Here is a 16,919-nt window from a genome sequence, read left to right as displayed (position 1 = left end):
GGGGCGACCAGGCTGGGGGTGCCAGGCTTCTGGTCTCGTCCCAGTGGGAAGCAGTCTCCCCACACCCTCCTGAAAACCCTGTTGTTGTTTGAAGGTCGGCAGAGTCTGGGCTGAAAAGGAAACAATTTGGGGTTTGAAAGGATGTAATTCATTCTTCCTTTCCCTTTAACCTCTTTCCTCTCTGGAAAGCATGTGGAAACTCTGAAGGGAAGAGTGAGGGGCGGGTGGCTGGGCCGAGGGGAGGAAAGGGTTAAACCTGATTTCTTTTAATTGAACTCCAGAACTGGTGGCCCCAGGCAAAGGGGGGAACTGACCCCGCTAGCGGTAACCAGATGTGGCGGTCCCAGGGGAGCCCCAGAGCAGACCCCTGGATTGAGAAGCAGACAGGAGGTGGGGGGGTCGGCCCGGCCCCCATTCCACCGCTAGCCCCCCCTACTCCCCCATACACACACCGAGTCTCAATTGCTGGCAGGCTGCACCCGCCACTCCAGGTCTGGTCACGTTCAGACCCTTGTCTGTATTCGAACCCAAAATTGGAGCTGAATTGATGAGACTAATTTTGAGAGGGGGGTGGGGGGAGGGGGAGGGAGGGAGGGAGGCGAGAGAACTCTGGGGCTCAATTGCTCCTGAAGAAATAAAGAATTAATAAGTCACCTTTTTCGCCGCTGTGGACACCCTTTGGAAACTTTTCCCAAGTCGATTGACTCGGATCTCCTCTGGATTTTTTTTGCCCTCCTTCCCCTGGTGGACTCTTAAATAAAAGTGAAAAGGTCCAAAGCGCGGTCTGGAGAGCGTGGACAAGGTAATCTATTTCGGAGGTCTGGGAGAAGGGAGCCAGGTCTAAAGCGCCCAGGGGTCCCCTCGCTGTGCCCAGACTTGCTGGGGCTGCCCCAACGGGATCGTTTGTTTTCACTTGTGGGGAGCCGAGTGCCTCGGGGTGGCGGGGCCCCGACCAGGCGGGCAAGCGGAGGCCGGCCTCACGCTGGGTGGGGATGTGGTCCAGAGCATGGGCCCCGGGGTCTCACCGGGGAAAAAGTCTGAGTCTGGGCCGCAACATTGGGTACTGCTCTCTGGAGACCTGCTGACCAGCGTGAAGGGAACGTCTCGCCCGAGTGTAAGTGTCCTGGGACCTGGGTGGCATTGCCCAGGCAACTCTGGTCTGGGTGCCCGGGCTGGGGCCCTCGCGTCCGGGTTAGGGCGTGGGGTTTGACCCTAGAGGGCGCGGTTAGGTGGCCTAGGGTGTCGCTAGTCCCCGCCCTCGGGGGGAGCCCGGAGCTCTCAGGAGCAGAGGGTCGAGGCGCGCCGTGGGGAGGACGCCCCTCCGCTAACAATGCGCTGGGTGCAGAGTGCGACTCCCCCACCGCCCGCGTCCGTCGGAAGACGCCCCGAGTCCGCGTGGCTGTGTGGGTGAGCCGCTCCTAGAGTCGGCAGCCGCTCGGCAGTCCTGTCGGGGTGGAAAAATTCTCATTGGATGCGTTTTGTAATGTTTGGTTTGCTTCGGTCTGCGTCTGGATCTTCCCGGGCAGTAGGCTCCAGCTTATCCCCAGCTGGAGTATACTCTCCCGTCCCCCATCCCCCCCAAAAAGTTCGACTCGGGCTGGAAAAAGCATTAATGAACGTATCTGTGGGAAGAAACGGAAAGTGAATGAGTCAGGAGGGCCACCTTCGGCCAGCGGCCCCGGGAAAAGGAAGGAGGCCAAAGGCGTCTGGGTTTGGACTTTGGGGGAAGGTGGGGGGGGGGGGGCAGGGGGATGCAGACTCGGGAATCGGGGCGCGGGCTCCGGGCGCGGACCCGGGCATTGTTCCCAGCTCGTTCTTATCTCTCAGGAGCAAGGATCCTGTGTGCGCAGCGCATGGATGTATCTGGGCATCTCTGCGTATATTTATACAGTGTGTGTGATGCGAAAAGCAGGAGCGGCGGAGTTGTGGGGGGAGTGGATGTGGGGGGAGGGAAAACGGAGGAGAGCAGAGAGAGGAGAGAGCTAGACGAGAGAGAGAGAGAGAGAGAGAGAGAGAGAGAGAGAGAGATAGGACTTCCTCCCGATTCGCAAAGTGAAGTCACTTCCCAAAATTAGCTGAAAAAAAAGTTTCATCCGGTTAAACTGTCTCTTTTTCAATCCGCTACAACAACAAACGTGCACAGGGGAGCGCGGGCAGGGCGCTCGCAGGGGGCACGCAGGGAGGGCCCAGGGCGCCGCGGAGGCCGCGCCCGGCTACTACGAAGGGGCTGCGAGGTCAGGCTGTAACCGGGTCAATGTGTGGAATATTGGGGGGCTTGGCTGCAGACTTGGCCAAATGGACGGGACTATTAAGGTAAGAGACCGGGCGGTGGGCGCGGAGCGGTGGGGCCGACCAGCGTGGCGGGGTGGCGGGCGCCCGGGTCCCGGAAGACGTGGCCGCTCTCCGTTGCTTCCGCGCCCGGCTCCGCTCCGTCTCCTCCCGCGCGCGGGTGGCAAGTCTCACTAGCGGGGGTTCCCCCTCCCGGCTGCCCCGCGGACGGTCTCTCCTGCACCCCTTGCCGCGAAGCGGAGCCCGGCCCCCTCCCTCCGCGCCCCCACCCGCGCTGCCACCCGGCTTCGGCTTGAATCCCGGGAGGGGAGGATTCCGGGCGCGGATCAGAGGGGGGGGGGGGCCGATTTCGCGGCTCGATCACTCCCACCGGCAAGCGGAGCGCTTCGGCCCGGAGCCCGGTACCCATCTGCGGCCGGCTTCCCCCTCGCCCGAGGCTGGAGGCGGTGGGGGCGGAAGCCGCCACCAGCCCGGGTTCCTGCCTGGTGGGCCCTGAGGTGGGCAAGGGGATCGGTTGCCGGAGGATCGGGGTGCAAGTGAATGTCTCTGGGCTCTGTGTGCGCGGGCTCCTCCAGATGGAAGCCCTGTTTACATGTCAGCGCGGGCCGGGTTCCCTTCCTCTTGGTGTTTCTGTTGCCGGTTCTCGACGCTCAGAGCCTGTGGCTGCCCGGACTAACGGGCCGACCTGGCCGCTTCCCCAGCAGGAGCAAGACGTCTCTGCAGCCCGGGTCCGCGCCGCGCCCCGCTCCCCACACCCGGCTTCCGCGCACCGTCTCCGGGTGGGCGTCTGCTCCGGGGAAGGGCTCCCGGGGTCATCTCAGAGAAGGTCCCGTGCCCTTCTGGGCCACTTCCCCTAAGGTGACCAGCCAAACTCCGTCGCCAACCCCCACCATTATCCCCGCACCCCCAGCTTGGCTTGGGTTTCGAAGTGCAGCCCAGAGGGACGGCTGAGGGTCTGGGTTTCCTGTCCGACCTCAGAGGGTTGCCTGCCTCCTCCCTCTCGAAGGGGAAGTGGGACTAGGCGCAGAGAGAAGGGACACCCCCAGAACGCCACCGGCTTGGAGGAGCGAGGGGAATGAATGGGACCTGGAGTCCGCTGGGCTGCGAGGCGGTTGTGCAACACCAAGCAAGAGTCTGTCTGGAAAAACGATTAGGCTGGTGAGGTGGGCACTGGCAGAGCCCGCCATTCCCCCAGAACACGAAGGAATCGACTTGGGGCTCAGGGCTGAGTAAGAGAAAGCTGAGATGTTGGGCTTGGAGAATTCGAGAGATTTTTATCATTTGGGTGGAGTAGTGGTTTTTAAAGTTTTTTTTTCTCTGAAAGTTTGAAAGATGCTGACTTAGGTCAAAGGCACCCACAGAAGGAACTTGAAAATCTGGAGATGAGACAACTGAGTGTGATGGTTCAAGGGCGCCTGTGTGATCGAGGTTCCTCAAGTTTAAAGTGGGTGGGCGCGGAGCGGGCGCGGGAGGCTTCCTGTGGGAAGGGCGTGGTGGTCACTGGACATCGTGTGCTTGCTGCTCTTCATGCCGGCGTGTGCAAGCGAGCGTCTCGGGTTAGGAATAAGACCCTCCGCTCTGGAAAACGCCGCCTCAGTGAGACACACCACTTACCCAGAGGCGCCCTCCTGATCAGGAAGAGTGGGAACATGGCTCTGGGGTCTGGATGTAGACACTCTAAGGAGAAGTGAAGCAATTTCTTCTCCACGATGCTCAGACCTCCAGCACAGGCCCAGAGCACAGGGAGGAAGCTGTGGTCTGTACCCAGGATGTGCTCATCTCTTTAGATTCGCACACAGGGATTGGCACGGTGGGCAGCGAGAACAGGCTGAGACCCAGACCCTGGTGCTGCAGCTGAGGATGGAGCCAAGGCCTTCCTCGAGTGGGTGTGGGAGCCTGCGAGTCCCTCCAAAGCCTCCACAGGGGCACCCTGGTCTCTCGCCCAGGTGACCTGGCTGTGCAGACCCACCCACAGATCAGAGGCTGGTCAAGCCATCTTCAGTCCCTGAAATCCTGACGGACTGAGTCGTTGAGTGTATACTTTGGTATTTAAGTTGTCTGAAAGCCACAGTTTCCTCTTCTCATGTGACCTTTGGAGATTTAGGTTCCAGGACCCCACTTCCACCATGATTTAAACCCTGTTCTTGGAGAGGAGAGTGAGCAAAAGGAGGTCGGCTCACTCCTGGTCTCTGTGAGAATGCACAGTGCACAAAATCTGCGAGAGCTTCAGAGTCTTTGCAAAAGTGAAACAGTGGCACCGAATTAGCTCTACAGTAGTGTCCTTCCCAACTTTCTGTTCTTAAAATATCATAGTCATGCGTTCTTACAAGATCATATACTGACATGTCTGTGAAATCTAATTCTCTGCTGATCGCGGTCTGAGAGCTTTGCAGATCACATGCGATCTGCAGACACAAATCCAGAGTGGGTGTTCCCCACTCAAATGGCCTTGAAAAGCCATCTTTGAGTAATTGTGAGATGTGATTTTTATGCACCTGCACATTTCTTCTTCACATAGAAGGTATGTCTGTCTTTCGAAATGCCTGTCAGTCTCAGCACTGAGAAGGTATTTAGTTCAGGATGCCAGCGAAAGCTGGAGTTCTTCGGTCTCTCCCACACCATTAAGAAGCCATTAATGTTGTGCACAATTCCATCTGATTCTAAAACTCCAATCTTACTGCCCTTGTTGTAACAACACCTTCTGTATCACATCTTCTTCTCATTCCCAAGAACATCTCCCGGGAAGGCTCTGAGCATCATGTCCTGAGCACCAACATTGGTGGGGGCCATTCCTCTCTTTCTCTGCCACAGTCAGTCAACCTGCAGTATTAAATGACACCCTACCCCACCCCTGCTCCCCACATTGATATTATCAGTGTTGAAAAGCACATGATACTGTTTGCTGCTCTAAGAAATGACCTGGTTTCAAAAACTGCATCTTAGCTCTAATCAGTCTTCAGTTGAGCCTGATTATTTCATCTGTGGAAGCTCAATGTGGGGCCCATGGTGTCATCAAAGATGGAGACACAGTGGAAGACAACGCAGACGTGGTGAATGCGATAGGGAAGCAAGGAATAGACTTGGAGTTGGGAAACCTGGTTCATTCTCAGCGCTGCTGTTTAGTGGCCCTAAAGCAGGGTGCATAGATCCTTGAGTCTCAGTTTCCTCATCTATGAATTGGGGCCAAAGTTGACTTCCCAACATAAGTCACAGTAAGGCTCACATAAGGTCTGTGCCTTAGTTGCATGTACGTTGTCGACTTTCTCCTTGGGGAGAGGTCTTCTGGGGTTTGGTTAGTTAGAAAACTAAGACGTAGGTCTGGATTTACCATAATACCTGTTTCATGAATTTAACAGATATTAACTCTGTGTTTCTTATGTTTGAGGCTCAAAACTCATGCTTTATGTGTTGAGAATAAAACAGGGAATTTATACTCCAGTGGAGGTGACAGACACGTAAATAAATAATTCTGTGTCCAGAGATAACATATCTTTCGAGCAACAGCAAAGCACATTAGGGGATAAGAGGCGATACAGCGCCCTGACCACTGTGGCTCCATGGGCTGGGTGTCCTGCAAAGAAAAAGGTCCCTGCGGGTTCAGTCCTGGTTGGCTGGGGTGCATAGGAGAGGCACCACTGATCGATGTTTCTGTCTCACATCAATGTTTCTCTCCATCTCTTTCTCCCTCCCTTCCTCTCTCTCGAAAAATAAATAAATAAAATATATTTTTTTTAAAAAGTGACATAGCTGCATCAGCTTTGAGCAAAGCCCAGTTGAGGAGGCCTGTTCAGGTGCCAGCCTTTACCTCAGGAAAGTGTAGCAACACACAGCCAGCAAATGGTGAGAGAGCAGATGGGAAGGAAAGCTTGTGATTCAAGCTGGGCTCTGCGAACCCGCAGAGTTCCGGGGCCAGACAGGTCCGGGAGGGTAGGTTATCACTAACGGGGCAGTGCTTGTCCCGTGGGGCAACTTCAGGATGCTACCGTACCTTGAGGAAAGCAGCGAGGAAAGAAGCAGCTTGGGGACAGGGACTTTATTTCTGTCCTCAAAAAGGGACGCTGCCTTCCCTGTGAAGGGTGAACACCCATGCACATCTTCATACCTTCACATCTCCTGCATTCCTTTATCTGCCCCCCGCCCTGACCACATAGAACAGCTTCTCCGCCCCCCACCCCAGGTGATCACCAAATGGCAAATTGGTAATATTGGGGGTAATTTTTGTGAACAGTTTCTTCCTTCTACTTCTGCTGCTGTTCAGATTTAAGTTTACAGGTTTGCAAATTTAGAGATTATTTAGCTCAATATTCTCATGTTAGGGGTGGGAACGCTAAGGCCCAGAGTTGTTTAATGAATTACTCAAGGTCACACAGGCAACTGGGTCAGGGTGAGAATTCAGGGCTCCTGACCTTCAGACTAACGTTCTTTCCACCACACCATGAAGATGTTATTCGCTTTCATTACATTATTACAAATGACAAAATCCTGGATGCCAAGTGCGTGCGTGCGTGTGGGTGTGCGTGCATGAGACAGAGGGGCAGACAGAGACAGATAAGGCTTTTTAAAACTCATGGAGAATTTGACACTTTGGAATAAAGATAACTTCTATTATTTAACAAAAAAATGTATTACTACTGTCTTGAATTATTTCCATACTTTAAAAATTCCCAGATTTTTAGCATAACTGTTTTCTAAAATAAATCCTTCTTTTCTTATATACAAACAAGGTCCATTACCAGAGGACAACAAAAAATACAACATTTTACTTAAATAGCAACAGTAATAGCCAATATGTCCCTTTACAGACCAGGGCAGATGGGCTGAATTTTTGGTCAATTCTGTTACTAATTGACTGTTCGACTATATAATATAATATATTCAGATGCATTAGCACATATCTTATGGACTCATCCTCCAAGCTGGGCAGTAAGTAGGTCTTGAATAACAACCACATTAACTAAGATTCAGGATTTCAGTGTCTTCTGTTTGGGGTCAACCAGTTAATTTGGCATTGGTTTAAAAACTTGGTTGATTTTAAATAAGCCTGTATTCTAGAAATGTAACATTATTCTTATGTCAATACTGAGTTGTCCCAGAAAAAAAATGGGAAAAATTTTATGATGATGAACCACTAGGCAGGATTTCTAATGGACTGATGCTTTTATTCTACCTTAGACTTCAAAAGATACGCCTAAATTGTAAGTCAACACTCAGGCCATCCGCAAAGCCCCAGTCTTTATGGAAGAAAACTCACTCCATCTGAAGCTTAATAAAAAGATTTTCAGATTAGCAACCAACTAACTATCTAGGGTTGGAATTGAAAAGCTACTGTTTTCATTCATCTTAGACAACCAGCTACATTATGAAGGTATAGAATAACATTTTGGTTTTGTTTTGTTTTGAATAACATGACTTTCTATTTTTGGTTAGTACTGAAAACAGCCTTTCTAAGTCTTTTTTTTTTTTTTTGCTTGTTGTTTTGTGACAAATGGAGAAGGCTAAAGGACATTGGTCACTATGTACACACACATACGCACACAAGCTCACAAAATCTTCCACCAACCATAGTAACTTTTTTTGTAGCCTCAGGGCTGCGCAGGTGCCTTTTCCTCTGCAGAAGACCACACCCTGTTTCATTTTCTGTTGCTCTTATGATTTATATCTACTTATCTGTAACCCATTCATGTGTTAATGCATCAGTAGGATGGGATTCCTAAGTGATGTCATTCTAATGCTTCCACAGACCCAAGAGACCCGACATCGGCAGCCTGTGTACTCTGAGGTGTTTGCCCAGAGGCAATGGATGGGGTTTGACTATCCTCACCTTGTCACCCTTATGGCCAGTATTTTGGAGTTTTGACCGCATTGGATAATCTGCAGAATAACCCTTTTCTATGCAAAGCTAGCTGGCCTCATGGGGACTCTGTAACCTTAGCCTCACTTGACATCGTGAACTGACGTCAGCCATAGTAGTACAAGTCAGTGACCGTCCCAGTTAGAAAGGTCGATTGCATGACTCTTATTCAGGCACTGGACTGGGTGACTGAGTGCTGTCAGGATACAGTGTGGGCGGCAAAAAGGCTGCTGTCCTGCAGACCTGGGAGGAGGATCGGCCGTGTTTGTGTGCGTAGTGGACTGCAGTGAGCGTTACGTTAGCCTGGAGGAAGGAGAGAACAATTTCAAATGGACAGACAAACAAAGACCTGATAACAATAGTTATTTACAAAGGACTTTCATACACACTCTTGCATTTAGTTCTCACAATAGCACTATGGAAACTAATATTGTCACATCACTGTTTTATATGGGAGAAATTAAAGTTCAGAGCATCTGGGTAACTTGCCAAGTGTCTCTGATTCCAGAATACTTTCTACCCTCCCCCCAATATAATCCACAGGGCTTCTTGGCATAGGTGGATCGATGGGCCTGGACGGTGGCTTTGAAGGAGGGCAGGACTTGTGCAGGAAGATATGGTTCAAGTTCTTTCTAGGAAAATAAAATATTTTGATGTATGTTTGGGGCAGAGGGGTGCATATAAAGGAGAAAGTGGAAGTGGGAAGATTGGATGGAATTAGATTTTTGGAGGACTTTAAATATCATAACAAAGAATTTGGGCTTTATAAAACACAGGGGTGGGCCAAAGTAGGTTTATAGTTATTCATATGGTAAATAATACAATAATTAATAAATAATATTGAATACAAAAAAACTGTGTTTCTCATACAACTGTAAACCTACTCTTGCCCACCCCTGTATAGAGAAAGGAAAAATCATAAATTTCTAATAGATGGATGATCTACAGGGCTATGCAAGCCTCTTAGGAACTGAGTCCTTCCTATTAGCACCATCCTTCTTACAAAATGGGGGTGAGAGTGGCCCCATCACTTATCAGAGGCCACAAGAAATGAGTAGCAGCAGAATTAAACAGCCAGTGATAGGTTCGGGCAACCAGACCATGCTATCAGCTGTCTTTAAAGATATGTTTATTGAATATGGAGACAGGGGAGGGAAGAGCAGCCCTCCTTCACCAGATCCCATAAAAACATGATTATCCCTTTAGTTCTTTAAATATCTTCCTCTGCAGTGTTCTGGAGACTTCACCACAAGCGGCCTTTTCAATTGGGCCATCTCTCCTGGGCCCAGTACGACTTTAGTTCCTTTTGAGAATGAGTCAGCAGATAGTCATTGAGAAGAGACGAAAGGAAAGGTTGTTTCCCTGAGACTCAAATCACAGTTCTGTGGAAATTCAGACAGATCTGACATACTTTCATAGGCCGGCTGGGTCCATCGCCGCACACAGACATGCTGCTATTTCACCTAAGCAAAGCAAAAACTCAGCAGGTTGTCACCATCATCCAAGTAGGACCAGAGATTAAGTGTTCACATGCATTTTCAGGTAACTCATCAACTTTATAGCAGCTTCAGAATTGCTGATACCTTCAAAAATGAAGCAAAATACCAAAATATTTAAGAGACTTCCCATCTTTGGAGAACAATGTACCTGGCCTTTAATTTGGGATCCAAGGCCCAGAGTATGTAACTTCTCAAGCCAACTCCAAGCAAATGCGTACTTGAAAACCGAAATGCCTTCTCAGCAGCAGGACCGTTTTCTCCAATGGTGCCGCGGGTCCGAGGTAACGAAAGACCTTATGTCACATCTCGGCACACACATGCGAGAGGCTGGAATTACAGGTGCTGAGGGAGCTTTAACCCTGCATTTCCAGACACGCGTGGGGTTCATAGGTCTACTGAAATCTAACAGTTCAGTAGCAGAGTGCTAGGTCTGAATATCTGGGTGTTCACCGATTTTAAGTGCGAGGGAGTCTGAGAATAAATAATTTTACAGTATTGCTCAGGTAGCAAACATTTGGAAACAGGTTTTAATATTATAAAAGTACTCAGCTTGTGAGTTGCTGTTAAGTGAATACTGTTACACTCTATATAAATACATATAATTAAGTTTTAAATTCGTATGTCTGAAGAGTCATTTTGACTTCAACATGGATCACTTAATTCATGCTCATTCATTTCTTCATTAAGCCAGAACTTGAGTAACACCACCAGACACGGTGATCCACAGAACGCCACATAAACGAACGAGAGCAAGATGCTCATGTTTCTGTTCCTTCCAGACTTCCAGAGGTCAGAGGCTTCTCTGCCTTCTGACTTTCAGCTCTGACAACTGTCAGTTCCAAAAGAAGCAATGCTCACTGGCAAATCTTTTTTGTGGCTTTCTATTATGTGGAAATTTAAGCACATTTTCTCAAAGGTAACACCCATCTTATAATTTCCTCTGCCCCTTCACTCCTGATGATAGTAGTTCACTGTATGGATATCTTTTGGAAACTTAATTCGAAAAGATATTATTATTCTCCCTTCCTCAGCTTCAGCTCCTCTATTCATACAGTAACACAGAGAAAAACACTCTAAACAAAGTACAAAGGTAAATGAGCAAATGTCTTAATGCATAAAGACTAATTATAAGCCAACAATAAAAAAGACAGACTATCTCACAAAAAAATAGGCAAAAATGCTATGTATACACAGTGCTAGAAAAAGAAATGCAAACAAAAAGATTCTCAAGTGTGTGCATACAGATACTTAAGTGAAAATAATGAAATGTGAACATTTTTCACCTGTGAGGACAGCAAAGATTAGAACAGCTTAACCATGCCTCATGTTAGAGAGAGTAAGGGGACGTGTCCCTCTCTTACCCAATAGTGGGAACATAACTTGGTACAATCATCCCAGAGGCCAATTTGGAAATATCTACTGAGATGTTCAATATTGAGACAAATTTGATAATAGTGTTAATTCTAAAAAATTTATCTTATAGACACGATTACACAGATACCGCAGGTATCTGGCCAAAATATTTATTGAAGTGTTGCTTGTAGCAGTAAAAATTGGAAAGACTCTAAATGTCCATCAGTAGGGCACTAGATAACTAACTCAGGGAAAACTCATGCAGCTCTTACATGGAATGAAGTCAGTTGTCTGTATACCCTGATTGAGAAAGCTTCCGAGGCGTGCTATTACACAGAAGAAGGCAAGTTACGGAATGTGGCCTTTACTTCTGTACAAAAAGTGTGAAGACACACATAGGATTGTTAAGTGTAATGATTCTGGAAGGATATACAAGAAGCTATTAACAGCAGCTGGCTGCTTCTGAGTCAGGAGGAGCGGACTTTTACTTTTCACACTATAAACTTAGGTAGCATTTGATTTTTTGGAAAATCACTAATATAGGCCTTCTAATTTTAAAAAACTGATGGGACACATAAAGAGGGACTATTAGAAATGGACTGGTAATAAATGGACTGGCGACCACCGTTCTAGCCCCAGTGTGCTCATCAGAAACATCCGGATCCCATTTTGCAGTAAAAACAGAGAAAAATTGTCCAGCCTAAACTCTGGAGACCGGAATTCTAGCCCAAACCCCTCCTCGCACCAATGAGACATGGCATCTTAGACATCACTTCCCTCCTTCAGGATTCATGCGAATTTTTTCATGTGAAAGGTCTTCTCGTGTATGAAATGAAGGTATGATTTCAAAACTTTCTTTCATCCTCCATGTGTATAAGACTCTGAACCCAAGCAGGCTTTACAGTATTCCTTACTTGGGGGCATGGGTGGGTGAACCTCTCACCAAAACGCTCTCTGAGCCCACGTGGCTCTCCACAACCCGGAGCCTAAACTGTAGAGGGATCTTTTCCAGCTAGGGCTAGTCGAAGGCTGGGGCTCTCAGGAGGGGCTTTGTGAATTTCTCTGAGCGGATTGTTTTTATTACCCAGTGACACTGGAACCGGGCTAATCCCTTTGCATTAATGCCAGCTAGGAATCAGTCCTGCCTCTGCTCTGGGTCTTACACTCTTGTCCAAAATTCAGTCTCCTTTAAAACCCAAAACACATTTGGCCCCAAGATCCCGTCCCCTGGATTTTAAAAATCCTGTTTAATTGAAGGGAAATTGAATTTGTCTGGTTTTGATTCATTGGCACTGAACTTAAAAAACAACAACAACAATATTTTGAGGTCCAAGAAAAGTTTTGAGCCTCTTAATGAGTTTCTGGAAGGCCTTTCTTCTTCTTCTTAAAACAGGAAGTGGCGCCGTGCTCTGGGCACACACAGAGTCAACCCTGAAAGGCCCAATTCAGCTTGAAACTTTATCACCCACCATTTTGCATGAGCACCAACAGCCCCAGCAAAGGCCTTTCCATCCCTACTCCTCACCTAAAAGTGAGAGATCCACTCACCTTTCACCTAAGGGAGAAGAACAATGAGGAGGGGCAAGCAGAGTCACAAGAAGAAGAAGAATCAGCTATTTATCTGTCTCTTACTATGTCCCAACGCTGTTTTGACCTTTGCAGACGCGCTCATATTCGATCCCATGACAAGGAGAGGGGAAGTAACTTAACCAAGTTCCTTCAGGTAGAAAGTGGAAGAGCAATGATTTGAACGTACTCCTGTTTGCCTCCAAAGTCCGTGGAGCTTAGCCACTGTGATGCGTTGCCAGGTGGACACACTACACATCCATGAAGTAGGCTCCAAACCAACCCACCTGCTGAGGACCATGTGTGCCCTGTTGTTGTGTGTTTTGCCCTCTGCTCTTACCGACCCCCCGCTGGCAGTCTGTCCTGCTCAGACTCATGGTGTCGCTCAGCCTCCACCAGCCTTTGCAACCTGGGCCTTGTGTTTCTAGGTAGGAGAGGCTGCCTGACTGGTTAACAGGTGCACTGAACAGCAGGCAGAGGAGGGTGAAGCCAACGGGTTCTGTTTCATTGTAATGAGCTAATAAGATGTAAAAAGAAAAATGTCTGAAGCTGAGAGAACAGCAGGTCAACTTGACAATGCTGCCCCTCTACCTCCTACCTCTTCTCTGTTTTTCTCTCTTTCTCTGACTCTTGTTCTATTTTCATTCTCTTTCCTTCACACACACACGCACACACACACACACACACTTTAAAAAAACAGATGGGGGGAGTCTTAAAAAAACACAAAGAAGAGAATGTTTTGCAAGGTTAAAAGGAAACCATCGAGGAAGGCTAACTTCGGGCTCCAGTTTCTCCTGAATAGTGCTTGTTATTTCAAGGCTGATTGACTTATAACTGCGTCCACAGCCACCTCACATCAGTTCCTTTTATCAGCCCAAGTGAGACTTCCTGTGGACTGGCAGCTTCCTGATGTATTTCCTTTTTCCTTTGGCAGAACAAAGAAAACCATAGCTCCAAGGATCCTTGGGACCAAACATAATTTAGCACTGAAGAACCCATTATTTTAACATTTTCATTCTCAATGCATAGGGCCAAGTGCTTGCCTTTGCATTTTCCCACAACATTCTGTACAGCCTCATGATGGACCTCACGTGTGAGTATCAGGGGCCAATGAACCGCTCGATCTCACTCTAGTTGCAGTTTGACTTCATTTAGAGGGAAAATTAACCCATTCTCCTTACTAACACTGCATGAGCAACTCCCCACCTCCACTCCATACATACATACACCTTTAAGAGTTATACCTTTCTACGTAGTATTTGCTCTTATTACCCTAACTCGATATGACAGGTCAGCAAAGAAGCCCTCTTATTTAAAATTTTCAACCTGTCTGTATGTTTTAAGTTCTAATTTTAGATATATACATATGAGGAGAAAAAAGCTTCAGCCCTGGCTGGTGTGGCTCAGTGGATTGAGCATCAACCTACAAACCAAAAGGTTGCTGGTTTGATTCCTGGGTGGGGCGCATGCCTGGGTTGCAGGCCACGTCCTCATTTGGGGCCATGCAGGAGGCAACTGGTTGATGTTTCTCTCCTTCTCTTTCTCCCTCCTTCCCCTCTCTCTAAAAATAAATAAATAAACTCTAAAAAAAAAAAGGCTTCAAAGACTATCCAAAGGGCCATTAAAGTCAATTAAGGAAAACATTCCAGAAATTGTTGCTTTCCTCTTCTGCCTCTCATGTTGCATATCATTTCGTATCACTTGGCCTCATCGTTTCTCTGCCCGTTACTTCTGCGACTTTCATGCGCAAGCCAGGGTAACAAAAGAACACTACCAAGAGAGCTGCTAGTATCTCCGTAGTGTCTCCCAAGCCAAGTATCACAAGTTGCCAACTTACGGGACCTCCCAAAACTCTTAGAACAAAAGAGGCCGTTGTACAGAAGAGATAACTGAGAACCTAAGACGTGATGTGCCTAAAGATGAGAATTGGGCAAGAGACACCAGAAGCAGGACTCAAGTATTCACGTACCTGAAACAGCACATTCCCCAATAAAGGTGCTTCCAGGAGCAAAAATGTCAATACTTGTGGAATCTACAGGTATTCTTACTTTCTTCTCTGGTCTTACTTCCTGGTCATACCACTCCTAGGGAACTGAAGATGGCGATTTCCATAGGAACCACTTAGACACCTAAGTAATCATGCAGCCACCTGAAGTAGCTTTCTCTTTTTATAACTATCATCCATTTGGAACGAGAAACGATTGAGGCTTTGTGGTGCCACTTTCTTTCCATGGGCCTTTCCCCTTTAGGGAAGACCCATAGGCAGCGGCCATGGCACCCAGCTGAAACGGTACCACCCTAAAAAATCTCCACTTCCACGAGGATGGGCAGTGATGCATTGCCACACGGTATAAGCAGCTGGCACAGGAGATTCACAGATGCAAGGCCCAGCGAGCCACACATCCCGCCTCAGGACTCAGCCTGCAGGGAGATGCCCCACAGAGGCACCGCACCAAAGTGTTGGAGGAATTAAGGGTGGCCTGCATCCACAAGAAGGTGGCCAGGACCCCTGGGATCTCCGTACATCTGAGGAGGCAGAACAAGGCCACATTGGAAAGTCCTTGGAGGCCCATGCATGGAGACTGAAGTTGTACCATTCCAAGTTCGTGCTCTTCCTCAGGAAGACCTTGGCCCCCAAGAAGGGACACATGTCTGCTGACGAACTCAAGTTGGCCACCCAGCTGACAGGACCAGTCATGCTGAGACAGAAGGTCTACAAGGAGGAGAGAGCCAGGGTCATGGCAGAGGAGGGGAAGAAGTTCAAGAAGATGCCCAGTCTTCACATGGTTGGCGCCAAGGCCCAGCTCTTTGGCATCAGGGCAAAAAGAGCCAAGGAAGCCGAAGAACAGGATGTTGAAAAGAAACAATAAAGTGCTGTCGGCCACTTGTGATTAAAAAAGCAAAGAACGAAAAACAATCAAAACTGAAATGGAGCTCCCCTGGCCAGAGCTGTATTTCCAAGACGAGGGATATTTCATCATGGTTAATTCACACTGATTTCATTTAACCCAGTCCTCAGTGTCATCCACTGCAGACAAAAATGGGGTGGAAAGGTTTCCTCAAAAAGGAAAATAACTCGGAAGCTACGTGGCATGAAGGGCCTGTGTGAGGGTGAGCCTCACACCACCTGTCCTGGTGATGCCAAGTGGAGTGGTCAGAATGAGCGCATCTATGTGTTTGAGCAGAAGAGCTCTCTTCTCCCGTCACGTTGCCGTGTCTGACAGCAGCCCCGTACCCGGGTCTGTGGCTGGTCAGGAATCGCAGAGCAAAGACCCATGTTACCTCGCAACACTTCCCCAGCCCCAACAATGCTGTTTATAGACAACCACATTCCGACCTGGACCTTCTCCACACACACAGAAAGTGTGTTGAGTCGAAGGGCACAAGTAAACTCGCTCAAGGCCGGTATTTGTTATAACATAGGCTTTCCCTAAAGGTGAGGGACTTGAGAGGCACTTGTACTTCCTGCACTTTGCTGGAAAGGGGAGGGAGAGCCTTCACCAGTGTGGCTCAGTTGGTTGGAGCATTATCCTATGCACCAAAAGTTTGCCGGTTCGATTCCCAGTCAGGGCATAATACCTAGGTTGTGGGTTCTGTCCTGGGTAGGGGCATGTACAGGAGGCAGCTGATCAATGTTTCTCTCTCTCTAAAATCAATTTAAAAGTTGAAAGAAAGAAAGAAAAGAAAACTGGCATGAGGAGGAAACTGGCATGAGGAGAATTTTCCCAGGGTTCCTCAGGGAAGGTATCTAGGCCCTGGAGGCTCTAAACTCGTCCTTCTGGAGATGCGTGGATCTCTATGTGCTTCTTGGTCTGCAGTGTGGTAAAGGAACACTGTGGTCGCCCTTCCCTGGCTCCCGGAGTTGGCCCCCAAAGGTCCTACAGACAAAGCTGTGAGGAAGTGGGGGGCTGGGGTTGAGCTCATGGAGTTTTCAGCCTTTCTTACCCACCAGTTTGGACTGGGTATGACCCAGACTCTTCTCTGCCCAGAGCACCCTTTTAAAATAAAAAATTTAAAGCCTTGTGTGTATTTCATGGGAAATTTCACACGTCTGTTTCTGATTCACTTCCAATGAAAGGCTCAAAGTGCTGGTTTTGTAAGAGCCCTTTGATGACTCAGATTCTTTCTTGTAGGTTCTTTTATTTTTTCCCTAAAGTCTAAAAGTCTATAGAAGTTTAATAAATGTTCAGACATTTGCATGCTTAATTGTTCAGAATAATTGGAAACAGTAGGGAACATTTTACTAGTGTGCCCCGAAGAAGCACATTTATAATGGCAAAGAGAAGGACCCACACCTCCATGAAGGTGATGCAGGCAGACAAGGATGTCCCTGGAGGGGTGCCCATCACAGGGAAGAGGCT

The 16,919-nt window shown here is 48.3% G+C and overlaps 1 protein-coding gene and 1 pseudogene across 2 annotated transcripts in view; both read left to right on the top strand.

Moving 5' to 3' along the window:
- The first annotated feature begins 2,043 nt into the window (after positions 1–2,043).
- FLI1 (Fli-1 proto-oncogene, ETS transcription factor) overlaps positions 2,044–16,919 on the top strand; it is a 114,149-nt gene continuing 99,273 nt past the window's right edge. The window contains exon 1 of one of the 2 annotated variants that reach the window (XM_037038309.1): positions 2,044–2,313. In XM_037038309.1, coding sequence (XP_036894204.1) covers positions 2,255–2,313 — 59 coding nt within the window. In that variant the 5' untranslated portion in view covers positions 2,044–2,254. The remainder of the gene's footprint in view (positions 2,314–16,919) is intronic. The other variant, XM_037038308.1, reaches the window with a different exon arrangement.
- Positions 14,088–16,039, top strand: LOC118981515 (60S ribosomal protein L13-like; annotated as a pseudogene).

Source organism: Sturnira hondurensis, unplaced genomic scaffold (assembly GCF_014824575.4).
Source record: "Sturnira hondurensis isolate 20B ecotype Veracruz unplaced genomic scaffold, ASM1482457v3 Scaffold0024152, whole genome shotgun sequence".
Classification (NCBI taxonomy): Eukaryota; Metazoa; Chordata; class Mammalia; order Chiroptera; family Phyllostomidae; genus Sturnira; species Sturnira hondurensis.
The sequence above is the reverse complement of the archived record's forward strand: the minus strand, read 5'-3'. Positions and strand labels throughout refer to the sequence as shown.